The sequence below is a fragment of the Eschrichtius robustus genome, chromosome 1, assembly GCF_028021215.1.
Source record: "Eschrichtius robustus isolate mEscRob2 chromosome 1, mEscRob2.pri, whole genome shotgun sequence".
Classification (NCBI taxonomy): domain Eukaryota; kingdom Metazoa; phylum Chordata; class Mammalia; order Artiodactyla; family Eschrichtiidae; genus Eschrichtius; species Eschrichtius robustus.
This window is the reverse complement of record NC_090824.1, coordinates 90692309-90714801: the sequence shown is the minus strand read 5'-3', so window position 1 is coordinate 90714801 and position 22493 is coordinate 90692309. Positions and strand designations below refer to the sequence as shown.

At 46.4% G+C, this 22493-nt stretch overlaps 1 protein-coding gene across 11 annotated transcripts in view; it reads left to right on the top strand.

The window, feature by feature from the left end:
* Positions 1–509: 509 nt before the first annotated feature.
* Positions 510–22493, top strand: part of PPIP5K1 (diphosphoinositol pentakisphosphate kinase 1) — a 49317-nt gene continuing 27333 nt past the window's right edge. For 4 of the 11 annotated variants that reach the window (XM_068550502.1, XM_068550468.1, XM_068550485.1 and 1 more), the window contains exons 1-28: positions 510–544; positions 4107–4202; positions 4482–4656; positions 5088–5283; positions 5730–5820; positions 6044–6129; positions 6429–6583; positions 6716–6817; positions 7275–7436; positions 7594–7715; positions 9392–9493; positions 9716–9802; positions 9920–9995; positions 10139–10248; positions 10333–10415; positions 10584–10715; positions 10871–10992; positions 11364–11546; positions 13550–13691; positions 13881–14104; positions 14425–14552; positions 14764–14878; positions 15048–15155; positions 15768–15884; positions 16041–16205; positions 18043–18192; positions 18807–18897; positions 21781–21906. In XM_068550502.1, coding sequence (XP_068406603.1) covers positions 4510–4656; positions 5088–5283; positions 5730–5820; positions 6044–6129; positions 6429–6583; positions 6716–6817; positions 7275–7436; positions 7594–7715; positions 9392–9493; positions 9716–9802; positions 9920–9995; positions 10139–10248; positions 10333–10415; positions 10584–10715; positions 10871–10992; positions 11364–11546; positions 13550–13691; positions 13881–14104; positions 14425–14552; positions 14764–14878; positions 15048–15155; positions 15768–15884; positions 16041–16205; positions 18043–18192; positions 18807–18897; positions 21781–21906 — 3322 coding nt within the window. In that variant the 5' untranslated portion in view covers positions 510–544; positions 4107–4202; positions 4482–4509. The remainder of the gene's footprint in view (positions 545–4106; positions 4203–4481; positions 4657–5087; positions 5284–5729; positions 5821–6043; positions 6130–6428; positions 6584–6715; positions 6818–7274; positions 7437–7593; positions 7716–9391; positions 9494–9715; positions 9803–9919; positions 9996–10138; positions 10249–10332; positions 10416–10583; positions 10716–10870; positions 10993–11363; positions 11547–13549; positions 13692–13880; positions 14105–14424; positions 14553–14763; positions 14879–15047; positions 15156–15767; positions 15885–16040; positions 16206–18042; positions 18193–18806; positions 18898–21780; positions 21907–22493) is intronic. The other 7 variants (XM_068550533.1, XM_068550494.1, XM_068550515.1 and 4 more) reach the window with 3 other exon arrangements.

The following is a 22493-nucleotide window of genomic DNA, read 5'->3' as shown; positions in this document are numbered from 1 at the left end:
TTCAGCCTTCCAAGTCCATCCATCGTCTTGTCTCCTCCATAAGTAAGTCTCTTTTCCTTCCCTTAACTTTCTGATTTATTTCTGTCTCTGTTTTTGTCTCTAGTCTCCCTTTCACTCCTCTAGTCCGTTAACATTTGCAACGTACATTTATTGGATCTCTACGTCTATCATATCCCGTTTTATTTTACAAAACGAACAGAAGACTTGGTTTTGTCCTCATGGAGGTGCAATGGCACAGACTCTGCCTCTTCCTCTACATCTCGCTTCCCCCCCACTTCGTCTCACTGGAAATTCTGTCTAGACCAAGCATCTGGACTGTGGCGACGCAGTTAGAAATCAGAAAAAGAACATCAGGTTGCACTTCCTCCCCAGAACCACTAGAGGCCACCATCCTCCGCGCAGAAGCGCCGGCCAACGCAGCCTGACTCTGCTGCCGGTGCGCGCCCTCCGCTGATTGGTGGCGCCGAAGAGAAGTCGTGCTTTGATTGGGCCGCTGTCAGGTGTCGCTGCCGGCAGGTTCGGGTGCGCGAGCGCAGGGAGGCGGGTGAGTGAGGGCCGGGGGCGGTGGGGGAGTGGCTGGGGGCTGGGGGCGGTATCTGAGGGGGTGGACTGGGTAGAGTGGGCTCCTGCGGTGCCGAGGGCCCTGGTTAGGAGCGGCTGGGGGCAGGTCTGGAAAGAGACCCAGCGGAGAGGCCTCAATGTCTGCGAAGGGAGAGTGAGGCGGGGAAGGCGGGGGCGGGCAAAAGGCTAGAGGAGTCGGGGTGGGAGGTGGTAATCGTGACCCGGAGCTGAGTGAGGAGAGCGCAGAGGAGGGGGTCAGCGAGAGAAGAGGTAGGCGTGTGAAGGTCTGCGTGAGGAAGAGGGGGTCCTGCTGAGCCAGGGGAGTCTGCCGGGGAGAGGGTCAGGGCGGGCAGGTCTGTGTGAGCAGGCGTGGGAGTGGAGTCAGACCGGAGGCTCGGCTGGAGGAAGGGATTGTTGCAGAGAGGAGAGAGAAGGTGAGCCTGGAGGGAAGGCAGGTCGGGAAGGAGTGGCTCTCAGACAGTCTGTGCGGGGGAGCATTGAGGGTTCCATATAAATTTGTTACCAAGTGTGGTGACTCATCTGAGGGTTTAAGGACTGTTTAAGGCTGGGGAGTCAATGAGCGAGAGAATTAGTTGTATTGTTGATTGGATCGGTTGATTAGTGATGTAGGAGGGGGCAGTAGTTAGGGGAGTCAATGAAGAGTCCTTTTAGTTAAGTTGGGGAAAGAAGGCAGTATGAGTGAGTTGATACCGAGAACAAGGGCATCAGCACAGTTCATCAGTGGCAGAATAAGGGTATGTATGAAGCATTAAAAACTGCATCAAGAAGGAGCGAAGGGGTCCACTGTTGAAGGAGATAGTGTTTGCGGCCTGAGGAGTTTTAACTGTGTTGGAAGTATTCCCGCCTGACTCTGTACTGACCTTTCTCTTTCATCACTGATGGAGCCCTCCATCAAGTGCAGAAGTGCATGGTGGTTAAAGAAATTAGAGGACTAGGAAAGCAGCCCTAAATTCTAAGGGATAAAGAAGTTACACAGTTTACCCTCCCTTCAGTCCCTTCTCTAGATCTGATTTAACATAGATGTTCCTGAGAAGATTGCCCACCTGCCCCTCCCTCTCTCCTTACCAATTATACTATCTCCTCCTTCCTCCCCTCGCTGACTCCCTTCCACATTGATTCAGGCCCCAGTAAGACTGCCCTTTAGCCTACTGTAGAGTATGAAGTTTTCTTTTGCAACAAAGTATTAGGGGAGAGGGGGAAGGGGAGAAGAGCACAGAAAACAGGGCAATGGCTCTTGGAACACCACATTAAATCCCAGCTTCTCGCAGAGGTACATCTAAATAAATCCTGGCTTATTTCATAGCTATTTCTGTCAGGCTTCTATCTCTGCTTTGTTAACTATAAATTTAGACCTTTCATCTCTCTTCAGCTCCATATTTGTGAACAGATTCTCGTTTGCCATTCAATTATCATCTCCTGTTATAGAGTTATAATAGAATTTCAAGAATGTGACAGTGTACATTCAGCAGAAAACCAGGAAAGACCTAGTGGAAGAAAGTGTGGAGGGTTAGGAATCTTAGACATAGAGAAAGCTCCTGCTTCAGAGAAAGGATAAAGCATGCAACAGAATTCTGCTTGCTTAAACTATACAGGGACCTTGGGAATGTCACAAGTCATGGAAATTGGGTCAGGTCACGAAAAAGGATTTCAAAGAAACAGGCTATAATCAGGAGGGGTGTGTATGTATAAGACCTGCAGTGTACAACTGAAAATGTTAAGCCTAAGGAGAATGTTGTGCCCTCACGGTGGTTGAGCAACGGAGCAGATGGTGAAGACTAGAAAGGTCAAGATCTATATAAAGATTAGCTATAACTTTCTAATCAAAGCTGCAAACTCACTTGTAATGGAAGGGTTTAAAATAAAAATACAGAAAGTAAATATTGAAGACTAAAAACCTGTAAGACTAAATTACTCCATTTACTTAAGGAGTTTGTGGCTTTCATTAGAGCCATTGGTCAGTATTTCTGAGAACTTTTGCAGAATGTAGAAAATTGCTGATGTGACTCAATTTCATTTTTGGAAAAAAATAACAGATACCCGTATCCCCACAATTTAGTATTAACAGATGTTAACTGTTTGTATATTTGCTTCAGAGTTTTCTTAATTGAAATAAACATTATAGATAAGGTTGTGAGGTTCCATTTGAATCCTTCTCAGTTGTTTTCCCCTCTCCTCAGAGGTAACCACTATCATGAATTTGATATCTTTCTTTCCCATCTGTTTTTATACTTCTAATTATGTATACAGCCATAAACATATGTAGTATTTTTTATTTGTACAAGTGGAATTGTCCTGCATGTATATTTCTGCAGTTTGCATTTGGAAGCTGTCCATGTTATATATAGCTTTGATTCATTTTTTAAAAATGGAAATATAGTTAATTTACAATGTGTTAGTTTCAGGTGTACAGAAAAATGATTCATATATATATATATATATATATATATATATATACACAAGATATTGAGTATATTTCCCTGTGCTATACAGTTGGTCCTTGTTGTTTACCGATTTTATATATAGTAGTGTGTATATGTTAATCCCAAGTTCCTAATTTACCCCCCCGATTCATTTTTAATAATTGCTGTTAGTCAACCTTTTGTAAACACAACATTATATTTATCCATTCTTCTACTTGTGACAGCTGAGTTGTTCTCGGTTTTTGCCATTACCAGCAGTAAGGTTATGAACATCCTTGCAAATGTCTTCTTATGTGGGAGAGTTTCTCTACAGCGGAGTTTCTCAACCTCGGCACCATTCACATTTTGGACTGGACAGTTCTTTGCTGTGGGGGGTATATCCTGTGCATTTCAGAATGTTGAGCAGCATCCTTGGCCTCTACTTACTAGATGTCAGTAGCATCTCCCCAGTTGTGACAACCAAAAGTGTCTCCTGACAAATGTCCTTTGCACAGTATAATCACAGTTGGTTAAGAACCGCTGCTGCAGGTGTATGTATGCAGAAGTGGAACTGCCAGGTTGTTCTGACTCAATTTTAAGTCTTAAGATATTCTCACTGATAATGGCTCTAGGCAGGATTTTTTTTTCCATTATAGCTTCTGGTATGAAGGACCTTGGCCTAGACCAGCCTTGTGTCTGCTGTACCCTGAGATGGTAGAGAGAAAATTGAAATTTCAGTTTGAGAATGGGTTGGAGCCTGTTGTATGGATGCCTGTATCCTCAACTTCCCACCTAGCACTAGACCTCTTTCCTTGAACAGATTTTCTGGAACTGAGCATCTCTCTTTTAAGGTAAAGCAGGTGAAGGAGAGATGGGGCATAGGGCATTTTAATGTTCTGATTTAATGTTTAGAACATAGGGTGCCCTCAATCAATGTTTTTTTGAGTTAATCCTTGGTAGGAATGAAGATAGGGGTTCAGAGCAAAGGCAAATGAACTCTCTTATTCCTCTGCTCTTGAATTAAATCACTGAGTTCAACACTACTGTGGGGAAGTGGTGAAGGGCCAGGAACATTTTGGAATGAATCCAAAGTTGAAATGTCACTCTAACCTTCTCTTCTGGTAGGAATCAACAGTAGCCTTCCATGAGGAACTGCCTTTCCCATTTGCTCCTGGAGTTGACGGTTTTTCCTGCTGGCAGAATCAGGGACATGCCAGCACTGTAAGGGTTAATCTACTGATCCTCTTACCAGTCTCATGGTTGGGGGTGGGGTGAGCAGGGAGGAAAAGGGAGACCTCGCTTTTCTCTTAGGGATCTTTAGTCATCTCAAGTCATAGCCCACATGCCTCCTTTCCTGTTGATCCTTCTCACCATAGCTTTGTTTCCTGTTTCCCCTAGTCCCCTTGTAGTTCCCTCTTATCTTCTCATTCCCCATCCCCCATCCCCACCCACTGCCATGGGGCTTGGATTCTGAACTAACAGGGATACCCTCCACTGCAGAGCGGGATGAGTGGGTGCTCCGGCGGGGATGTGGTCATTGCCGGCCAGTGAGGGCGAGAGCGCCACAGCCCACTTCTTCCTTGGAGCTGGAGATGAGGGGCTGGGCACCCGTGGAATAGGCATGAGGACAGAAGAGAGTGACAGCGAGCTCCTTGAGGATGAGGAGGATGAAGTGGTAAGACCAGGGAAAATGATGTAACTTGGTTCTGGGACCCCTGTCATAGTTGAGATTCCATAGGATGGAGACACCGCTCCCCATTCTTCTCAAATGCATAGACTCCCTGTCATAAACAGGTCCTATTCTGATTAAGGGGAAGGGCAGTGGAGATTGGTTAGATTGCCTCTCTTTGAAGCCCCTACCCTTATGCCCTCCTCTTGTTGTCTCATTATTATTGGTTCTCCTACTCTTCTGCCCGAGTACACATTTCCTACTGTGGCAGTAGGAATACCTGCAGGTACCCCAATCTAGGCCTAAGTTAGGAGATAACCTTAACCCCATAGGTCCAAAGTCCTGGCAAGAAACTCTGTGCCCTAAGGAGATGAGACAGTGTTCCCTGATAGGGATGGTTTAGGTGGGAAGTATCTGACAGCACTTCCTCTCTGTAGCCTCCTGAACCTCAGATCATTGTTGGCATCTGTGCCATGACCAAGAAATCCAAGTCCAAGCCAATGACCCAAATCCTAGAGCGACTCTGCAGATTTGACTACCTGACTGTTATCATCCTGGGAGAAGATGTGATCCTCAATGAACCTGTGGAAAACTGGCCATCCTGCCACTGCCTCATCTCTTTCCACTCCAAAGGTTGGTGTCTGTGAAGGAAAATGGGAAGGAATGGTGTCGGGAATGCTGGACTAGGAAATGAGGCTCTTACTGTCAAATAGTAAAGAGGCCGTCAGCTCTTCCCGACACACTAGGGAACAGTGCAAAGGGGTCTGTTCTCCCTGCATCTTGGAGGAGTTGCCGGGGGTAGTTTAAAGCCCATATTTGAATGTCAGGACAGCTCTAAGATTTTTAGGGTCTCTGACAGAATTGGTCTTTGGAAGGACCCTAAAAATAATTTCTGTTTTACTTTTTTCTGATGGATATTCTAGACTTCGGAAGTTGGGCAGGAGGATGAGTGCTGGGTTGGATGGGTAGTGGAGCTCAGTGGCAACTAATAGCTTTAATACGTCTATTTCTCTTGCTGTTTTCTCACTGTCTCTTTCACTTTCTTCCTTTGGTCTCTCTATTTCCTTTCTCCATCCCAGGCTTTCCTCTGGACAAAGCTGTTGCTTACTCCAAGCTTCGAAACCCTTTTCTTATCAATGACCTGGCTATGCAGTATTACATCCAGGATAGGTATAGCTTTCTGTTGACTGGTGGGATGGGTGGCCCTGAGATTATGCCTGTTTAGAGAACCCACTCTGGGAGGGGCAGTCAAACCAACATGCTTAATTTTTGTACCATACCCTCTTGAGTTCTGTACACGGGTGTCTCCCAATTCCTGAATGAATGAAATCCCTAGCCTCTCCCCTGGTCACCATCCCCCACCTCTCCCAGCTAATTTATTCGGGGGTGACAGGAGGGAGGTGTACCGGATCCTGCAGGAGGAGGGTATTGATCTGCCTCGATATGCTGTGCTCAACCGTGACCCTGCCCGGCCTGAGGGTGAGTACCTGGCCTTGTCCAGTCCTGCCCTGCTTTCTACGACTTAGCCCAGTTCTCCTTCCTCTAGACGTCTCCTATGTACCACCCGGCTCAGTGAGGCTTTGGTTACTGGATTATGGGTAGAGCTAGAGCCATGGGTCTTTGGACAGAACCTTGGACCTCTTATATAGATATTAATTACCATATCTATTATTAAGATATGGTCATAGCAATTTGAGGGTTATGGAGATTACAACTCAGAGAAGTGGGAGTTGGAAGTATTCTTAGGCCTTAGGAATGACCACTCGCCTACATTTCAGAGTGCAACCTGATTGAGGGTGAAGACCAGGTGGAGGTAAATGGTGCCGTCTTTCCCAAGCCCTTTGTGGAGAAGCCAGTGAGTGCAGAGGACCACAATGTTTACATCTACTACCCCAGCTCAGCTGGAGGAGGAAGCCAGCGCCTCTTCCGTAAGGTATGGGAGACATTTGGGCATTTGGGGAGGCAGAGAAGTAGAAGGGCGAGAATGAGGTTGTGGGGAGGGAAGCTGGAGGATTTGGGGACAAGTTAGAGGCAACTTTTTTTTTCCTTCCTTTTTCTCCTGAAGATTGGCAGCCGGAGCAGCGTTTACTCTCCTGAGAGCAGCGTCCGTAAGACAGGGTCATACATCTATGAGGAGTTTATGCCAACAGATGGCACAGATGTCAAGGTTATGGTGGATACAGGGATTTAAGAGGTTATAAATGTCTGGGTGGGGTGGGGTGCTTGGGAAGCAAGTGGAAGTGTATGGAAGTGGTCGTAGAAAATAAAGTATGAATGTGATTGGCTTTCGTATGCAGGTGAAGGTAAGAAGTGGGGGAAGTAGGTATTTACATTGTCACTATCAGAGCAAGGGCAAGAGTGACATGGAAAATGGAATACTGTTGGTAAGTTATTCCTTAGTAAGGACTAGGCAATAGTTTTGGAGTCCTGTGGAGAAACCTTCATAATGATACTAGAGCTCAGTAAGAAAAATGTCAGTCTCCTTGTTCATAAAACTCGGGGATTTGTTTGTTTTGCTTTTGTTTTTGTTTACTGTGAAACTAGTCTGCAGACATAGTGCTCATATTGTCTTCTCATATGCAGGGTGAGCTGTGGGCATACTCAGTGATGCTATGTACCTGCAGGTGTATACAGTGGGACCAGACTATGCCCATGCTGAAGCCAGAAAATCTCCAGCTTTGGATGGGAAGGTCGAAAGAGACAGTGAGGGGAAAGAAATTCGATATCCAGTCATGCTGACTGCCATGGAAAAGCTGGTGGCCAGGAAAGTCTGCGTAGCTTTTAAGGTGGAGGAAGCCCCCCTTGGCGAAGGGGAGGGTGTGTGTGCGGGGTGGGGGGGGGGCGTGGTGGAGGGAGGGATGCAGGAGAGGGGCTGTGGAACGAGGTGGGTGCTGAGAAGGAAGAGTGGCTCTCTTGTTCTCATCTTGCTTTTATCCCCTGCAGCAAACAGTCTGTGGTTTTGACCTCCTTCGTGCCAATGGTCATTCCTTTGTGTGTGATGTCAATGGCTTCAGTTTCGTCAAGAATTCGATGAAATACTACGATGACTGTGCCAAGATTCTGGGGTAAGGGACACAGTGGTCTGAGCTGGGGAGAATGGGCTTAAAGAAGAGAATTGGAAAGTTTTTACTTAATAGGCATGCCTTATTTTATTGAGCTTCGCAAATACCGCGTTTTTTTACATATTGAAGGTTTGTGGCAACCTTGTGTCGAGCAAGTCTGTTTGCGCCATTTTTCCAACAGCATTTGCTTACTTCGTGTCTCTGTGTGACATTTTGGTAATTCTCACAATATTTCAAACTTTTTCACTATTATATTTGTCATAGTGATCTGTGATCAGTGATCTTTGATGTTACTATTGCAAAAAGATTACAACGTGCTGAAGGCTCAGATGATGGTTAGCATTTTTTTTTAGTAAATTTATTTATTTTTTTTTTATTTTTGGGTGTGTTGGGTCTTCATTGCTGTGCGCAGGCTTTCTCTAGTTGCGGCGAGCAGGGGCTACTCTTCGTTGTGGTGTACAGGCTTCTCACTGTGGTGGCTTCTCTTGCTTCAGAGCACGGTCTCTAGGCACGCGGGATTCAGTAGCTGTGGCACGCAGGCTCAGTCATTGTGGCTCTCAGGCTCTAGAGCACAGGCTCAATAGTTGTGGCGCATGGGCTTAGTTGCTCCACAACATGTGGGATCTTCCCAGGCCAGGGATCGAACCCATGTCCCCTGCATCGGCAGGCAGATTCTTAACCACTGTGCCACCAGGGAATCCCTATGGTTAGCATTTTTTAGCAATAAAGTATTTTTTAATTAAGATATGTACATTTTTTTAGACCTAATGCTATTGCACCCTTAATATACTACAGTATACTGGAAACATAACTTTCATATGCACTGCGAAACTAAAAACCTCTTGTGACTCACTGTATTGCGATATTCACTTTATTGTGGTGGTCTGGAACTGAACTCACAATATCTCCGAGGTATGCCTGTATTTTAAATATCGTAAAAATGGTTTAAAAGTGAAAAAGGTGGGAATGCCCTGGCGGTCCAGTGGTTGGGACTCCGAGCTTCCCCTGCAGGGGGCACGGGTTCAATCCTTGGTCGGGGAACTAAGATCCTACAAGCCATACAGCGCAGCCAAAAAAAAAAAGACTATAGGGCTTCCCTGGTGGCGCAGTGGTTAAGAATCCGCCTGCCAATGCAGGGGACACGGGTTTGATCCCTGGTCTGGAAGATCCCACATGGCACGGAGCAACTAAACCCGTGCACCACAACTACTGAGTCTGCGCTCTAGAGCCCACGAGCCACAACTACTGAAGCCTCAGTGCCTAGAGCCCATGCTCTGCAACAAGAGAAGCCACTGTAATGAAAACCCACATACTGCAAGGAAGAGTAGCCCCCACTCGCCGCAGCTAGAGAAAGCCCGCGTGAAACAATGAAGACCCAACGCAGCCAAAAATAAAATAAATTAAAAAAAAAAAAAAAAGAATATAGTTAAAGCCCCTACATACCCCTTACTAATTATATCCCCTTCCCTCCCACCCCCCAGAGGTAACCAGTCCTTTATTTGGTCATTCCCATTTATATATTCATATTTTTTTTTTACATATATGGGGTGGTTTTTGCATGTTTTTAGATTTTATATTAATGTATTCTTCAACTACTTGTTAGTTTTTGTGAGCTTCATTCATATATGTAGTTCTGGTTCATTCATTTTCAAATGGCTTCTTTGCATTTCTCCTTCTAGGAACACCATAATGCGGGAGCTTGCCCCGCAATTCCAGATCCCATGGTCCATCCCCACAGAGGCTGAGGACATTCCCATTGTCCCTACCACATCTGGCACTATGTGAGCAAAAGTAAAAGTTAAAAATCTGGAGTAACCTACTTAAGGCATCTGTGTCAGACCAGTGGTTACTTCCTGACCCTGTGCCATCTGACTGGTGGAGCCTACCTTTATTCCTAATCTCAGATAGTTTTTCCTCTGTTCTTTGACCCGTTGGGTAGGATGAAATGGGAGGCGGTGTGGGGTGGGATTGGGGAGAGGCTCTAACAACATTCCCTATCTTAGGATGGAACTTCGTTGCGTCATTGCAATTATCCGTCATGGGGATCGTACCCCCAAGCAGAAGATGAAGATGGAAGTGACACACCCAAGGTGGGCAGAGTATCCTAATCTAGACAAATAGGTTTTTGTGAGGGAAATGGGGAGGGGTACTTCCCAGAGGCTCTTGCCTGTCTCAGCCCATAGTGAAGCTTCTCCTTATTTCTTCAGGTTTTTTAGTCTATTTGAAAAACATGGTGGCTACAAGACAGGGAAATTAAAACTGAAGCGGCCTGAGCAGCTACAGGTAAGGTGATGAATCTGGCTGGGAGGAGCAGTGCTACGGAAAGATAGAGGGTATGGGATTGGGGGCCTCAGTGAGAGACCAGGATGAAAGCCTAACCAGCCAGGACTTGGCCTCCTGCACGGATACCCTGTTGTTTCCTCCAGGAGGTGCTGGACATCACAAGGCTGCTATTGGCTGAACTGGAAAAAGAACCAGGTGGTGAGATTGAGGAGAAGACTGGGAAACTGGAGCAGCTGAAATCTGTGCTGGAGATGTGAGAAAGGGAATAGGAAAGGGGGGCCACTAGCAGTGAGAATTGGGTGCTGGGGTAGAAGTAAACTGTGAGTTTATCCTGCAGGTATGGTCATTTCTCAGGCATCAACCGGAAGGTGCAGTTAACTTACTACCCTCATGGAGTAAAAGCTTCTAATGAGGGGCAAGGTAAGATGTAATACCCCCTTCCCATTACCACTCACATCTTTTATTCTTGAACCCTTAGATGACCTCTATCCCAAATTACCTTTCCGGGCTCCTCAGAAGACCTAACATTTAGATGTCCCCACTATTTTCCTTAGATCTAGACCTGTTCGCTGCCCCTTATTCCCGCAGATCCACAGGGGGAGGCTCTGGCCCCATCCCTATTGCTGGTACTGAAGTGGGGTGGAGAACTGACCCCTGCTGGCCGTGTTCAGGCTGAGGAGCTGGGGCGAGCTTTCCGCTGCATGTACCCTGGAGGACAGGGTGAGTGTTTTGTAAATACCTAGCAGAGCTGAGCTAAGATGATTAGAGAATAAGTTGGGGAAACAAGGGACAGAGACAATAGGGAAGTTAAAGGGGAAATGAGCATTCGTGGGTATTTATAGCCATCCATTCCTGGTCTTCCCCTTTGCCCCCAGGTGACTATGCTGGCTTCCCCGGGTGTGGGCTGCTTCGCCTCCATAGCACCTTCCGCCATGATCTCAAGATTTATGCCTCTGATGAGGGCCGTGTCCAGATGACTGCTGCAGCCTTTGCTAAGGTGCACACTACAGTTCTCCCACAGTCCCAGCTTCCATTAGGTAGAGAAGCAGAGTTTGGAGAACTAGTTGGAAATTTCAGAGTGTTTGTGTGCCAACTCAGAGAAGTTTCTGCTTGTGTCTGACGGCATTCTTTTTTTTTTTTAATTGGCGTATAGTTGCTTTACAATGTTGTGTTAGTTTCTACTGTACAGCAAAGTGAATCAGCTGTATGTACTGACTGCATTCTATACTACTGAGAATAATTAGTGGGGTGGGCCCCTTGACCTATACCCGAACTCCCAAGCCAGCTCTCATTTGATCCCTGGGACCATCGAGGCCTAGGGGAACTAGACTGGAAGGAAAACTAATAGATTTTGTGCTTCCCCTCCAGGGCCTTCTAGCTCTAGAAGGAGAGCTGACACCCATTTTGGTACAAATGGTGAAGAGTGCCAACATGAACGGGCTCTTGGACAGTGATGGCGATTCCCTGAGCAGCTGCCAGCACCGGGTGAAGGCTCGGCTGCACCACATTTTGCAGCAGGATGCACCCTTTGGCCCTGAGGATTATGATCAGGTCAGGCTCTTCTAGACTTTGTGCCCAACACAACCCAATCCCCAAATCCTAGAATTCTAAATAATAGTGATGAGTAATGGTACTTACTATGTGCCAGGCACTGTTTTATGTGCTCTCCCATGTATTGTATCATTTAATCCTTGCCCTTTGAGATAAGTATGGGTCCACAATCTGTCATCCACAGTTTTGGAAATGAAAAAGATTTTTATAACTTTGCCACCAAGATTCGTTTGACAGCAAAACCCGACATGGTAAGACTCTTTCTAATCCCCATTTATCCCATCTAGTGTAAATAGTTATACATTTTGCTACAGAAATAGAAAAGTGTTTGGTTATGTCCTAGGCCCTGCTGGAGGTATTATCTAACATGTGGCATATGCACCGTATTAACTTCTTAAAGTCCCAAGAATTCTCAATTCCAAAACACAGCTGATCCCAAGGATTTTGAATGAAAGGATGTTTCAGTTTATCTGTTGCTGTATAAAAAACTACCCCAAAACTCAGTAACTTAAGACAAAAACCATTTTATCACCTTACAGCTCTAGGCTCAACTAGTCTTCCCTAAAATTGCCCAGCTGCTGTCCAGATGTTGGGGCTGGAACCATCTGGAGGCTCAACTGGGATGCTAGGATGGCTGGGCTCTCTCCCTCCTCGTGATGTCCCTGTCCCTGTAGTCTCAGAGCCTCTCCTCTCCATGTGTTTTTCCCATGTGGTTTTTCCAGCAGACCAGGGATCAAATCCATGTCCCCGGCAGTGGAAGCATGAAGTCCTAACCACTGGACCATCAGGGAATTCCCCAGACAGCTTTCTTAAATAGTAGCTTAGGACTCCCCCATAGCAGAAACTTTCAAGCTTTTTTAAAGTGTAGGCCCAGAATTAGCACAGTATAACCTTGTTATTTTTTGTTGGTTAAGCAGTCACAGGGCCAGCCCAGATTCAAGGGAAGGGGAATGTGACAAAGAATTAATGGCCATCTTTAATCCACTGTAAGAACTGTGGACCGGTACTACTTTCCCCCCCCCCCCCCCTTTACAGATGAGGAAGCCTAGGCTCAGAAGAATTTAAGCAGCCTTTCCAAGGTCACCCAAGGAATCTAACTAGAGAGCCCAGGCTGTTAGCCACTACAATATACTGCCTCACAGTATTCATCACAGTGGATGCCACTACCCAAGCCATCCTTTTTCCTTTTTCCTATGTATCCATGCCATGATTGACTGGGGATCATGTGCCAGACCGTGATTTTCTACCATCCTCCTACTCACAGCTCCTCATTTCATAACTGCTGTGTAACCATTTTTGATAGATTCTTAAATAAGCAAAGTAGCTGAGCACATTGACTAGAGAATGGCATTTTCTGTGTTCTTCTCTGAGCAGGCCTTGATAAAGGGGCAGGACCTTGCTGCCTTATTTTCCAATCCATTGCTCAATGTCAAATCCAAAAAAGCTAAGGTATCTTTCCTTTTTCCTTGCTTCCTTTTGCCAGCAAGAATGGAACTTGTGAGGACCGAGGTAGAATGAGTACATTCAACCTGCAATCTCCTTTCCCCCTCCCCATTCTTCATTGACTGTGACCATCCTAAATGCTTGAGTTGGAACTTAGTTCTGAGACAGCACCTCTACTCTAGATTTAAGCTAGCATCTTGTTTAGAGGAGTAAGATAGTTATGTCTATCGCCCACTCATGAAAACATTCTGTGGGGATTTTGGTTTAATCTGTATTCCTCAGCATTTTCCGTGCTTATTTTAGAACCCCCAAGAAAAGAACCTAGATCTATTTTATTTCCTCTGACTCCAAGACTTTTAAGATGACCCATTCTTAGATGACTGTGTGCTAGAGCAGTCCCCTCATCTGAACTGCTAGTGTTCCCAGTAGCCTAAGAGTGCTTGTTGGGTGAGCCAACAGACAGAGCTTATTTTCCAGGCAGTCTCTCCGTAATAAGCTCACAGCAATCTAGGCAACTGGCACTGAACCTGTCTTGCTTTTCATCTTTCTATTCTCCACAGCTGGCTCCCACTGGAAGCACTTCCCTACTCAACTCCATGGCTATAATCCAGAATCCTGTGAAGGTCTGTGATCAGGTATTTGCCCTGATTGAAAACCTCACTCACCAGATCCAGGAACGGATGCAGGACCCCAAGTCTGTAGGTGGGTTTGAATACTACTATTTTGCTTTCAAGATTTTGGGTACGGATGGGTTCCTCAGGCAATCCTGTGTCCTCTCCTAAGTGTCTGAGACACGTCATCCTCATCTCTCTGGTTCTGCTTCAGATTTGCTAGGGTCTTTTGTTAGAGGTGAAGCCTTTGGCTCTGTCTGACTGTCTGTCTTCCTTCTAGACCTGCAGCTTTACCACAGCGAGACACTAGAGCTAATGCTACAGCGTTGGAGCAAGCTGGAGCGTGACTTTCGACAGAAGAGTGGGCGCTATGATATCAGTAAGATCCCTGACATCTATGACTGTGTCAAGTATGATGTGCAGCACAATGGGAGTCTGGGACTTCAAGGCACAGCAGAGTTGCTCCGTCTCTCTAAGGCACTGGCTGATGTGGTCATTCCCCAGGTGTGTCTCACATAAGGGATGGAGCCTGGGGCTAGGGGCACTGCGGAAGGAAGGAGAGAAAAGGCAGGAAGGAGGGGCGGTGTGGGAACCAGGGGAAGGAAACTTAGAGAAGGAATTAGTTGTTACAATTAGAGCTACAATCCTGGCTCTGAGGAAGCCCAAGAGGCTAACTGAGGAAAAACCTGGAGAGGGGGAATGTGGTGATTTTGGAAGAAGCCCTAGACCTGAGGTGAAGACAAGCATGATCTTGGACCTGGGAGTATGAGGCAAGAGGAAAACAAGATTCACTGAGGTGCTTATTCCTGGCCTGTGGCCCCTAGGAGTACGGGATCAGTCGGGAGGAGAAACTGGAAATTGCCGTGGGCTTCTGTCTTGCACTGCTGCGGAAGATACTACTTGACCTGCAGAGAACCCACGAGGATGAGTCTGTCAACAAGCTGCACCCCCTGTGAGGGAGGGCTGGGCGGGGCGCTGGATGGAGGGAGGGGCATGTCAGGGAGCTCTTGGGGGAGCCCAGGCTGGGACAGCTTGGGGAACCGAGAACGGAAGCGGTCCTGGGATGGAAAAGAGAGGGAAGTCTTTGAGGCGGGAGGAGGGAGTTTGTGGAGGGCCAAGAAGAGGACTGGCTGACAGTGTGAGTGACTTAGCTGCTGTCTCAGGTACTCCCGAGGAGTGCTCTCCCCAGGCCGCCATGTTCGAACACGTCTCTACTTCACCAGTGAAAGCCACGTCCACTCCCTACTCAGTGTCTTTCGTTATGGGGGACTTCTTGATGTAAGGATCCTCTTTCCTTCAGCCTATGAACGTCTTTTCCCAGCGTTCTTTTACTCTCCTCCTCGTGCTGCTTTTTTACCGCAAGCTTTCTCTGTTCTCCTCGTCTCCCTGCCCATTCCCTGACTCCCTCGTCCTTGGGCATTAGCTTACCTCTTCTTGTGTTCGGTAGGAGACCAAAGATGCACAATGGCAGCGAGCTTTGGCTTATCTTAGTGCCATCTCAGAGCTCAACTACATGACCCAGATTGTCATCATGCTTTATGAAGACAACACACGGGTGAGGAGCTAACAGGGGGAGGTGAGGAGAGGGCCCCTTCTTTCTTCTCCATCCCCTTTTAGGGAAAAACTTTTTTATGCTTAGAATCTGTAGAATCCAGTTAGGTGTGGTACCTAGGTGCAGCATGATAGAGAACATCCAGGAGGTTCCTCCTGGAACAGAAAGCATGTTTTGGGTTGGTGTTGAGCCAGAGAGATACCAGAGAACATAGCTCTGGCATTAGGGAGGGTATGGGATTTGAACAATGTTACAATGAGTCTTTTTCTCTCAGACATTGTTACACATATACCTTCTTCATCTGGCTCCACAAAGATATCTTTAAATGTGCTGCTGTATGCACTGTAGCAAAGCTGAATTCCTGTGGGAGATGGATAGGGAGGGGGGCAGTTGTAGAACTGGAAGTTGGCAAGTCCTGTGGAGGTTGAGAGTATGAGGATCCTGTAACACTAGACTGTAGTTAAAGGGAGCTATTACTGTAGAGGGGTGTAAGACACTGAAACCTCAGCCCTGGGAGGATGTGTCCTCTTGAGTTCCTCTCTGTTGTCCCTGCCTGGTCTTCCACCACCATGTCCAGCTTCTCCAACTGCCCTTTCATCTGGTGATGCCCTAAAGGATCCCTTATCAGAGGAGCGGTTCCATGTGGAGCTGCACTTCAGCCCTGGAGTGAAAGGTGTCGAGGAAGAAGGCAGTGCCCCAACTGGCTGTGGATTCCGCCCAGCCTCTTCTGAGGTGGGTCAGAGTGCTGGGATTTGGGACTGGAGGATTTAGGAACCAAGTGATGGGAAACTCGGAAACAGTACAGGGAGGTTAAAAGGGTTGGGGAGAATTGGATTAGGAGGCTGGAGACCATTAACACCTCTCCTATCTATGCCTGTTGTTGGGTAGAATGAGGAGATGAAAACAGACCAAGGCAGCATGGAGGACCTGTGCCCGGGGAAGGCATCAGATGAGCCAGACCGAGCATTGCAGACCTCACCCCAGCCCTCTGAGGGCCCTGGCCTCCCAAAGAGATCACCCCTCATTCGTAACCGCAAAGCCGGCTCCATGGAGGTAATGGGAGGGGCTTGGGAGAAAGAAGTGGTGGAAGTGCTCATAGGACAATATCCATGAATCTTTGAATCCCCTCAGTGGAATTCTTAGGACCTTAAACAGAGTCTTCCTGCCCCTGATGGATATGTTTTACTTACTCTCTCTTTCACAGCTGGTCTCCCAGGAAAGCTCCTTTAAGCTGGCTGCTACTTCTGAGGTTAAAGAGATGCCAGTGAGGGGTGCCTGAGAGATAAGGACTTTTAGAGATGAGATTGAGGAGGAGGCCTCTGGATGAATTTGAAAAGGCAGTTCTTTAAAAGGAAATATAGTAGAAAAGCATGTACTCTGGGCTGAAATCCCAGTCTGATAATCAGACGCTGTGTGATCTTGGACAGGTACCTTCTCCAAGCCTAAATTTTTTTCATCTGTAAAATATAAGTAATACTCACCATATAGATGCTTAGTAAACAGTAAAAATGATAACAATACAGTCGATATTGAAGGCCAGGCCCCCTCCATCTCTTTGTTGTCTTGGGTAAATATTAAAGCTCAGATTGTAGTAAATATCACTTTACTAAAAATGGCACTTTAATTTAACCCCTTTAGGGTTATCTGTACTCTCATCCCAGAAAGGGAATCAAGTCTCGAGGTCTATCTGTCTCCCCTTTGTTCTGATGAGGTTTATCAGTCTGGGCCTGGGTTCTCCTAGTCCTGGTTCTATTTCTCTAGCCTAGAGGAAAGGACTGTTGTAAACCTCACATTGTGTCCTGGAGTAAAAACCAAAGTTTTGGTCTTTTCCTGGAGAGATCCTTTCCCTCTTTGACCCAATGACACTCTTTTTGACCGCATGATTTATCCCTGTCTCAGGGACCATGACTGTTTTGGGTCCTGCTTTGACAGATGAGTCTGTCTTGAGTTCACTTGGCTTGGTGCCTGCTCTCTGTCTTAAAGGAATCGGTCTTTCCGTTTTGAAATATCTCAGAAGAATCTATAACTAGCTTACATAGGTTCAGCCAAAGGTTTATGGTTCAGATTTTGGAGAATGCTGAGAAGACAAACTGCAGTCTCTCTTCTAGACTTATCCTTTTCTTCCTGATTATTTTAAGATGGACTTGAGGTCATGAATACTCAGAGTTTCCTTAGGTGGGGTATGCATCATTTTTTCTTTGAGGTGTAAGTTAACTTAGTATCCATAGTACATTAGTACACTGCAGACTCATGTGAATAGATCAAATGGACAGAATGACATATGATCTTCCATTAATAAACTGCTCCTCCACATCCAGTGTCTTCCCCATTCACATCGTCTGCCAGTCTCTGGCACTATTATGTTGGACCCCCTTTTTTCTTCTGATTTAAGCAGTCAAGAGACAGGCAAAGCAGAGCTCTCAGTGTATCATCTCTCAGACTTGATGAAATTGACTTCTTTCAGGCCTATAGGAAGCTTTCTGTTGTAATCAGATTTCTTCCTCTCAGTTACTAGTGCTGCTTATACCATGGCTACCCAGGATGATAGTTGCCCAAGATATGCTCCTCAGCTTTGCAAGAAAATCTTCTCTCTGCTCTTTGGTCATACAACCTTTTAATATTAATATTTCCTCTCCGTGTTCTATAAGTACAGGCATTGGTAGTCTTATTATTATCAACTACGACCCTTCTTTCCATCCCTTCTTCTCCTCTTGTCATCTTATATTTTTGGACTGGTTTAGAATACAAAATGTGTGACCTTCAGAGCAGCTGTGCCCTAGGCAATCATCCTCTCCAGCCTTACAACTGCCTCTGCCCAGTGGGCCCAGGGCTTTTGGGAACCTGTGGGTGTAAGGAGCCGTGACCGGCTTTCCACCCGGTCTGATTGCAGGTCATGAACATGCAGTGCACGGGGAACCTGGACCTGATCCCCTTGCGGGGACGGCGCCGCCGGAGGTCAGGGGACCTCCCCCGGCCTTCCCCAGCCATCGGCCTACAGCCCCGGGCTGTGTCCACCACTCACCTGGCATCCTGCACACAGGTGTCCCTCCATACTTCATCTTCCCTTATTGCCTCTGTCTTTGCCTTTTGGGACTTAGGGACTCAGAACACTGTTGAGGGGTGTGTGTGTGTGTGTGTGTGGTGGGGGTTGTGTGATTGAGCCCTTGTGGGCTTTTCAGAAATCCATTTCATGTCTCCAGGAGTGGAGGGGAGGGCTTTTGGTTCAGATAAGAAACTGAGTATGGCTGCCATAGCCACAGCTGTCCCATGGAAAGAAGAGAGCGTAGCCAGACTCCTTATTGTGGCTGAGCTATTGTGATTTGCTTTCTGAGTTCTGTGGAGGGATATAAAAGATTAAGGTACCCTGCCCTGCTAAGCACTGAGAATGGTTGAATAATGATTTCTCAGATTTGGGATTAGAGGGCTGTAGGGACAGGCATCTTGGAAATAGAAGTGCTTTCTAGTACAGAAGGATTCCCTGGACAGTTTCCTCTGTAAAGTATACTCTTAGACTTTGCATTCTTCTTCTTCATAAAAATCCTTAAACTTCCTGACACTGCTTGGTTTTGTAGGGGCAGGGATTCAGGACCTGGGTTTTAGACTTCTCAGTTGAGGAGGCAAAATGGTAATTAACATAGAGTCCTTTTTCTCCAGGTGCTTTCTGAGACCTCATCCTCGAGGCCTGGTGGTTACCGACTCTTTTCATCTTCACGGCCACCAACGGAGATGAAGCAGAGCGGCCTAGGTACGGTTTTCCAGCATCTCTCATCTGTTGTTGGGAAGGGGTGTCTGTCTGTTCTTTAGAGTTTTATTGTGGGGAACCTTAGTCATGGGAGTTGGGGTCATCTAGTCAGTGGAATTGTTGGGCGGGGCTAGGGAGGCTGAATTGGGAGAAGCCACATGTAGGTGTGAACTTTGATCCCAGATGATTGTTTGCATTCCAGGAAGGTGTCTGTCTTTTGGTTTTTCTACACAACCCCCATTTCTCTGGCTGAAGGGCATTTTTCGGGCTTCCCCTCTTACTCCTTATCTGTCCCTTCAGTCTAGCCCAGACATTTAGGGTCCATGGAGACTCTGACTCTTCAGAGTTATCAGAGACAAAGCTATAAATAGAGGCACTTGTGAGACGCTCCCTTCCCCCAGTAACGGTCATATTCCTCATTTGGAGAACTTGTGCCATGTCTTCCTTTGAGACCTGTGTTTATTACATCCTTGCTCTGGCCCCTGCTACCTCCATGCCCTCCCCTTCATCCTCTCCTAATCCTGTAATTCTTTTTCCTTCCTTCCTGAAAATTGAGGGACAAATCTGAGACTGGTGTAGTGGCAGAGGCTTCTCTCAGGACTTTGAGGGAATGTCTCTTGATTTTTTTGATTCCTGGAGAGGGGTGGAGAACATCATTCAGCCTTTCCTAAGAACACAGACTGCAGGAAGGACCAAGCCTCAGAGGGTATTGTATTCTTTGGGAGTGGGGAGGGGTCCTTGGGAGGGACTATCTTTGAACACAGCGCCTGTGAGCCAGTAACCAGAACTGGCAGGTAGAGACAGTGGTGTGGGGTCTAGACTGGGTCCCCTGGCTCTTTCTATCTTGTCCTATTATTCTCTCCATTTAGCTCCTTTCATTTTTCTGTTACCTTTCTCCTTGGCACCCAATTTCTTGGCCCCAAAACGGTCAGCATTTGGTTACCAGCAATGGGAAGAAAGGTTTTTGGTAATCTTCCAGGCTAATTTTATGGGAGTAGCTTGCCTTCTAGATCCCTAAAATGAGGTAGATGGTTTGGTGCATGAAAAATAAATGACAAATGTCTAGATCTGTGATATGGACTTCTTTTCCCAGAAACCCCAGTAGAGAATAGGTTTCAGGTAGGTGGGAAAGAGGATAGGTGTGTCTGGCCCAGTTAAGGGGGAGTGCTGTCAAGAACAAGGCAGAGGCATGAGTCTGGTTGACAGATGGTGGTGGTAAGGTAAAGACTACCCCCTGAGATGATCCAAGACTGGACACGGCAGGATTGGTGGGACTACGCCAGAAAATTATTTCGTGGAGGAAGTAAATGTAGAACAAAGCTTGGGGGTGGGCTGGGATACAGCCAGCTAGTTCCAGCTTCTCTGAAAAAAGCAGACATATTTAGCAACCCTTATTTCTCTCTGGAACTCTATTCTTGAGCTTGTTTGAACATGAAAGGTAGGAGAAATTGCTGTGCAGAGGAGTGGTCCTCAATTCCAGGGTGGAAATTATCAGCCATCTGAACTTCTTGATTTATGTGGTGACCCTGAAATGCTGGGACCCCTGAAACCATATCCCTTCTTTGTGGGCTCAAAGGAAACTGACCTCTCCACTCTGTCCATTTCCCCTATGAATGTTAAGTTCCCAAGTCAAACCCAGGGTCTTGGCTAAGATGGATTTGGAAGTAGAGGAGAAAATCCCACAAACTGGAGTGTTAATCTTGTTTCCTCCTGCCCATTCTCTCCTTGTGGGCTATAGTAGGAGACGGGACCATGGGAGTCCCAACCCTACTGTCGATCAGATACTTGGGACAGTGACTAGCTTGATTTATTTGCTTCAGGGATTTTTCAAGTTTTATTTACTCCACTTACTGTCAAGAGTTCTCTTTGCTTTCTTTGAACTTATGTGTGTGGGCATCTGGCTTTGAGCACAGGACTTACAAGACAATAAACTTTCGAGAGTAGAAAAAAAACATCCTTTTCGCTGTTTTCTGTTCACGAGGTTCTCCTGAGTAGGGTGTTCAGCGGTTAGTAGGCATGTTCTACATATAATCACCTGACCCTTCACATGCCTTTCAATTTGTGTCCATTTTCACTTCAGAAACAATGCTCTGTTTCTTCTTGATGAAAAAAATTACTATTTCTTTTCTAACTGAACACGGTTGATCCTGAGTCAGGAGACCTGGATTCTAGTCCAGCTTAGCTCCTAACAAACTGTATGACCTTGAACAAATGAGATCCCTTTTGAATGTCAGTTTCTTCATCTCTAAAATAAGAAGGCTGAACTGGATGATCTTTGAATCCATTCCAGCTTCAAAAACTCAGTGAGTCTCATACTTTCTTGGGAAAGGTAGAAAGGTCTAAGGGAAAATAGAAGGGAGGGAATGTGGGATGAAAAACTTAGGAGGAATTGGAACTTATGAGGACTTCGAATTTGAGTTGAGTACTCTAAACTTAGTCTCTAGTTTCAGTCGAAGTTTCTTTCCTTTTAAACAAATAAGGGACTCGATTTCTGGGTTCTTCAAAACCTATATCCAGCATAAGGAGCACTGAATTAAATCTAGGGAGAGCTAGAGGAATCTACCTATTCTTTGAGCATTCCTGAGAGCCACCCAGAGAGCACAGTTTACCCCTTTCAGTAGCTATGAGTCCCCTAATATGACTAACCCTGTATTTGTAGTGGCCTCTTGTATCTGCCAAGTCGACTTTCAGGAGCATCCTCACTTTGCTTGCCCAGTGTGGCTGTGGACAGTAGTGAAAGCTGTTTGTGGTTATGTCAAGTGGCCACGTGGTGGTGGCTCTGAATGGTTATGTGCGTGTGTCCTGATGTTGTCATGTGAAATTGTGCGTACTTCTGTGTGGTAATTGCAGCTTTGCGTGGCTACTAATGCACTCCCGGCCTTGCAGGCTCACAGTGCACGGGGCTGTTCAGCACCACAGTGCTGGGCGGCTCCTCCAGCGCCCCGAATCTTCAGGACTACGCCCGCAGCCAAGGCAAAAAGCTACCACCTGCCAGTCTGAAGCACCGAGATGGTATGTGGGTGGGTTTTGGGGGGCAACTCTTTTCTTCATTTGTCCGCCAGCAAGGACACAGCTCGAGAACAATTCATGCTTAAGATGGCGCTGACACTAGCCTTATGACAAGTTTTCTGCATCAGTTATAGAGGGGAGAAGGAACCAAGACCCCATCCACCGCTCCATTTGCATTCCCTCTTGCCATACAAATACTACTTATTTATGCTTATCCCTTCATAATCAGCCACATACAGCCCTGCTACATCAATTTACTCCACCTTTGTATTCTTTCCTGGATTCTGGCCTGTAGGGGTAGCGACCAAGGAGGATGATCCACGGTCAGGAAGAATGTAGTGGAGCCTCAATTAAAATCTAGGCAATCAGGGATGGGGAAGTTGTTCAGCCAAGGCAGGAAAAATGATATGGAAAGAGATTGGGGGAAGTGATGAAAGTCTCTACAAAGATTTTATTTCTTTGTAAATGACCAGAAAGAGGATGTGGTGGTGAGATTAGGGTTGTTTGTGGGGCCGTATTATGGTAGAGATGACACACGGATTCCTGAGAGGAGATTATCCAAAGGAAAAGATTGAAATGTGGTAGTAAGG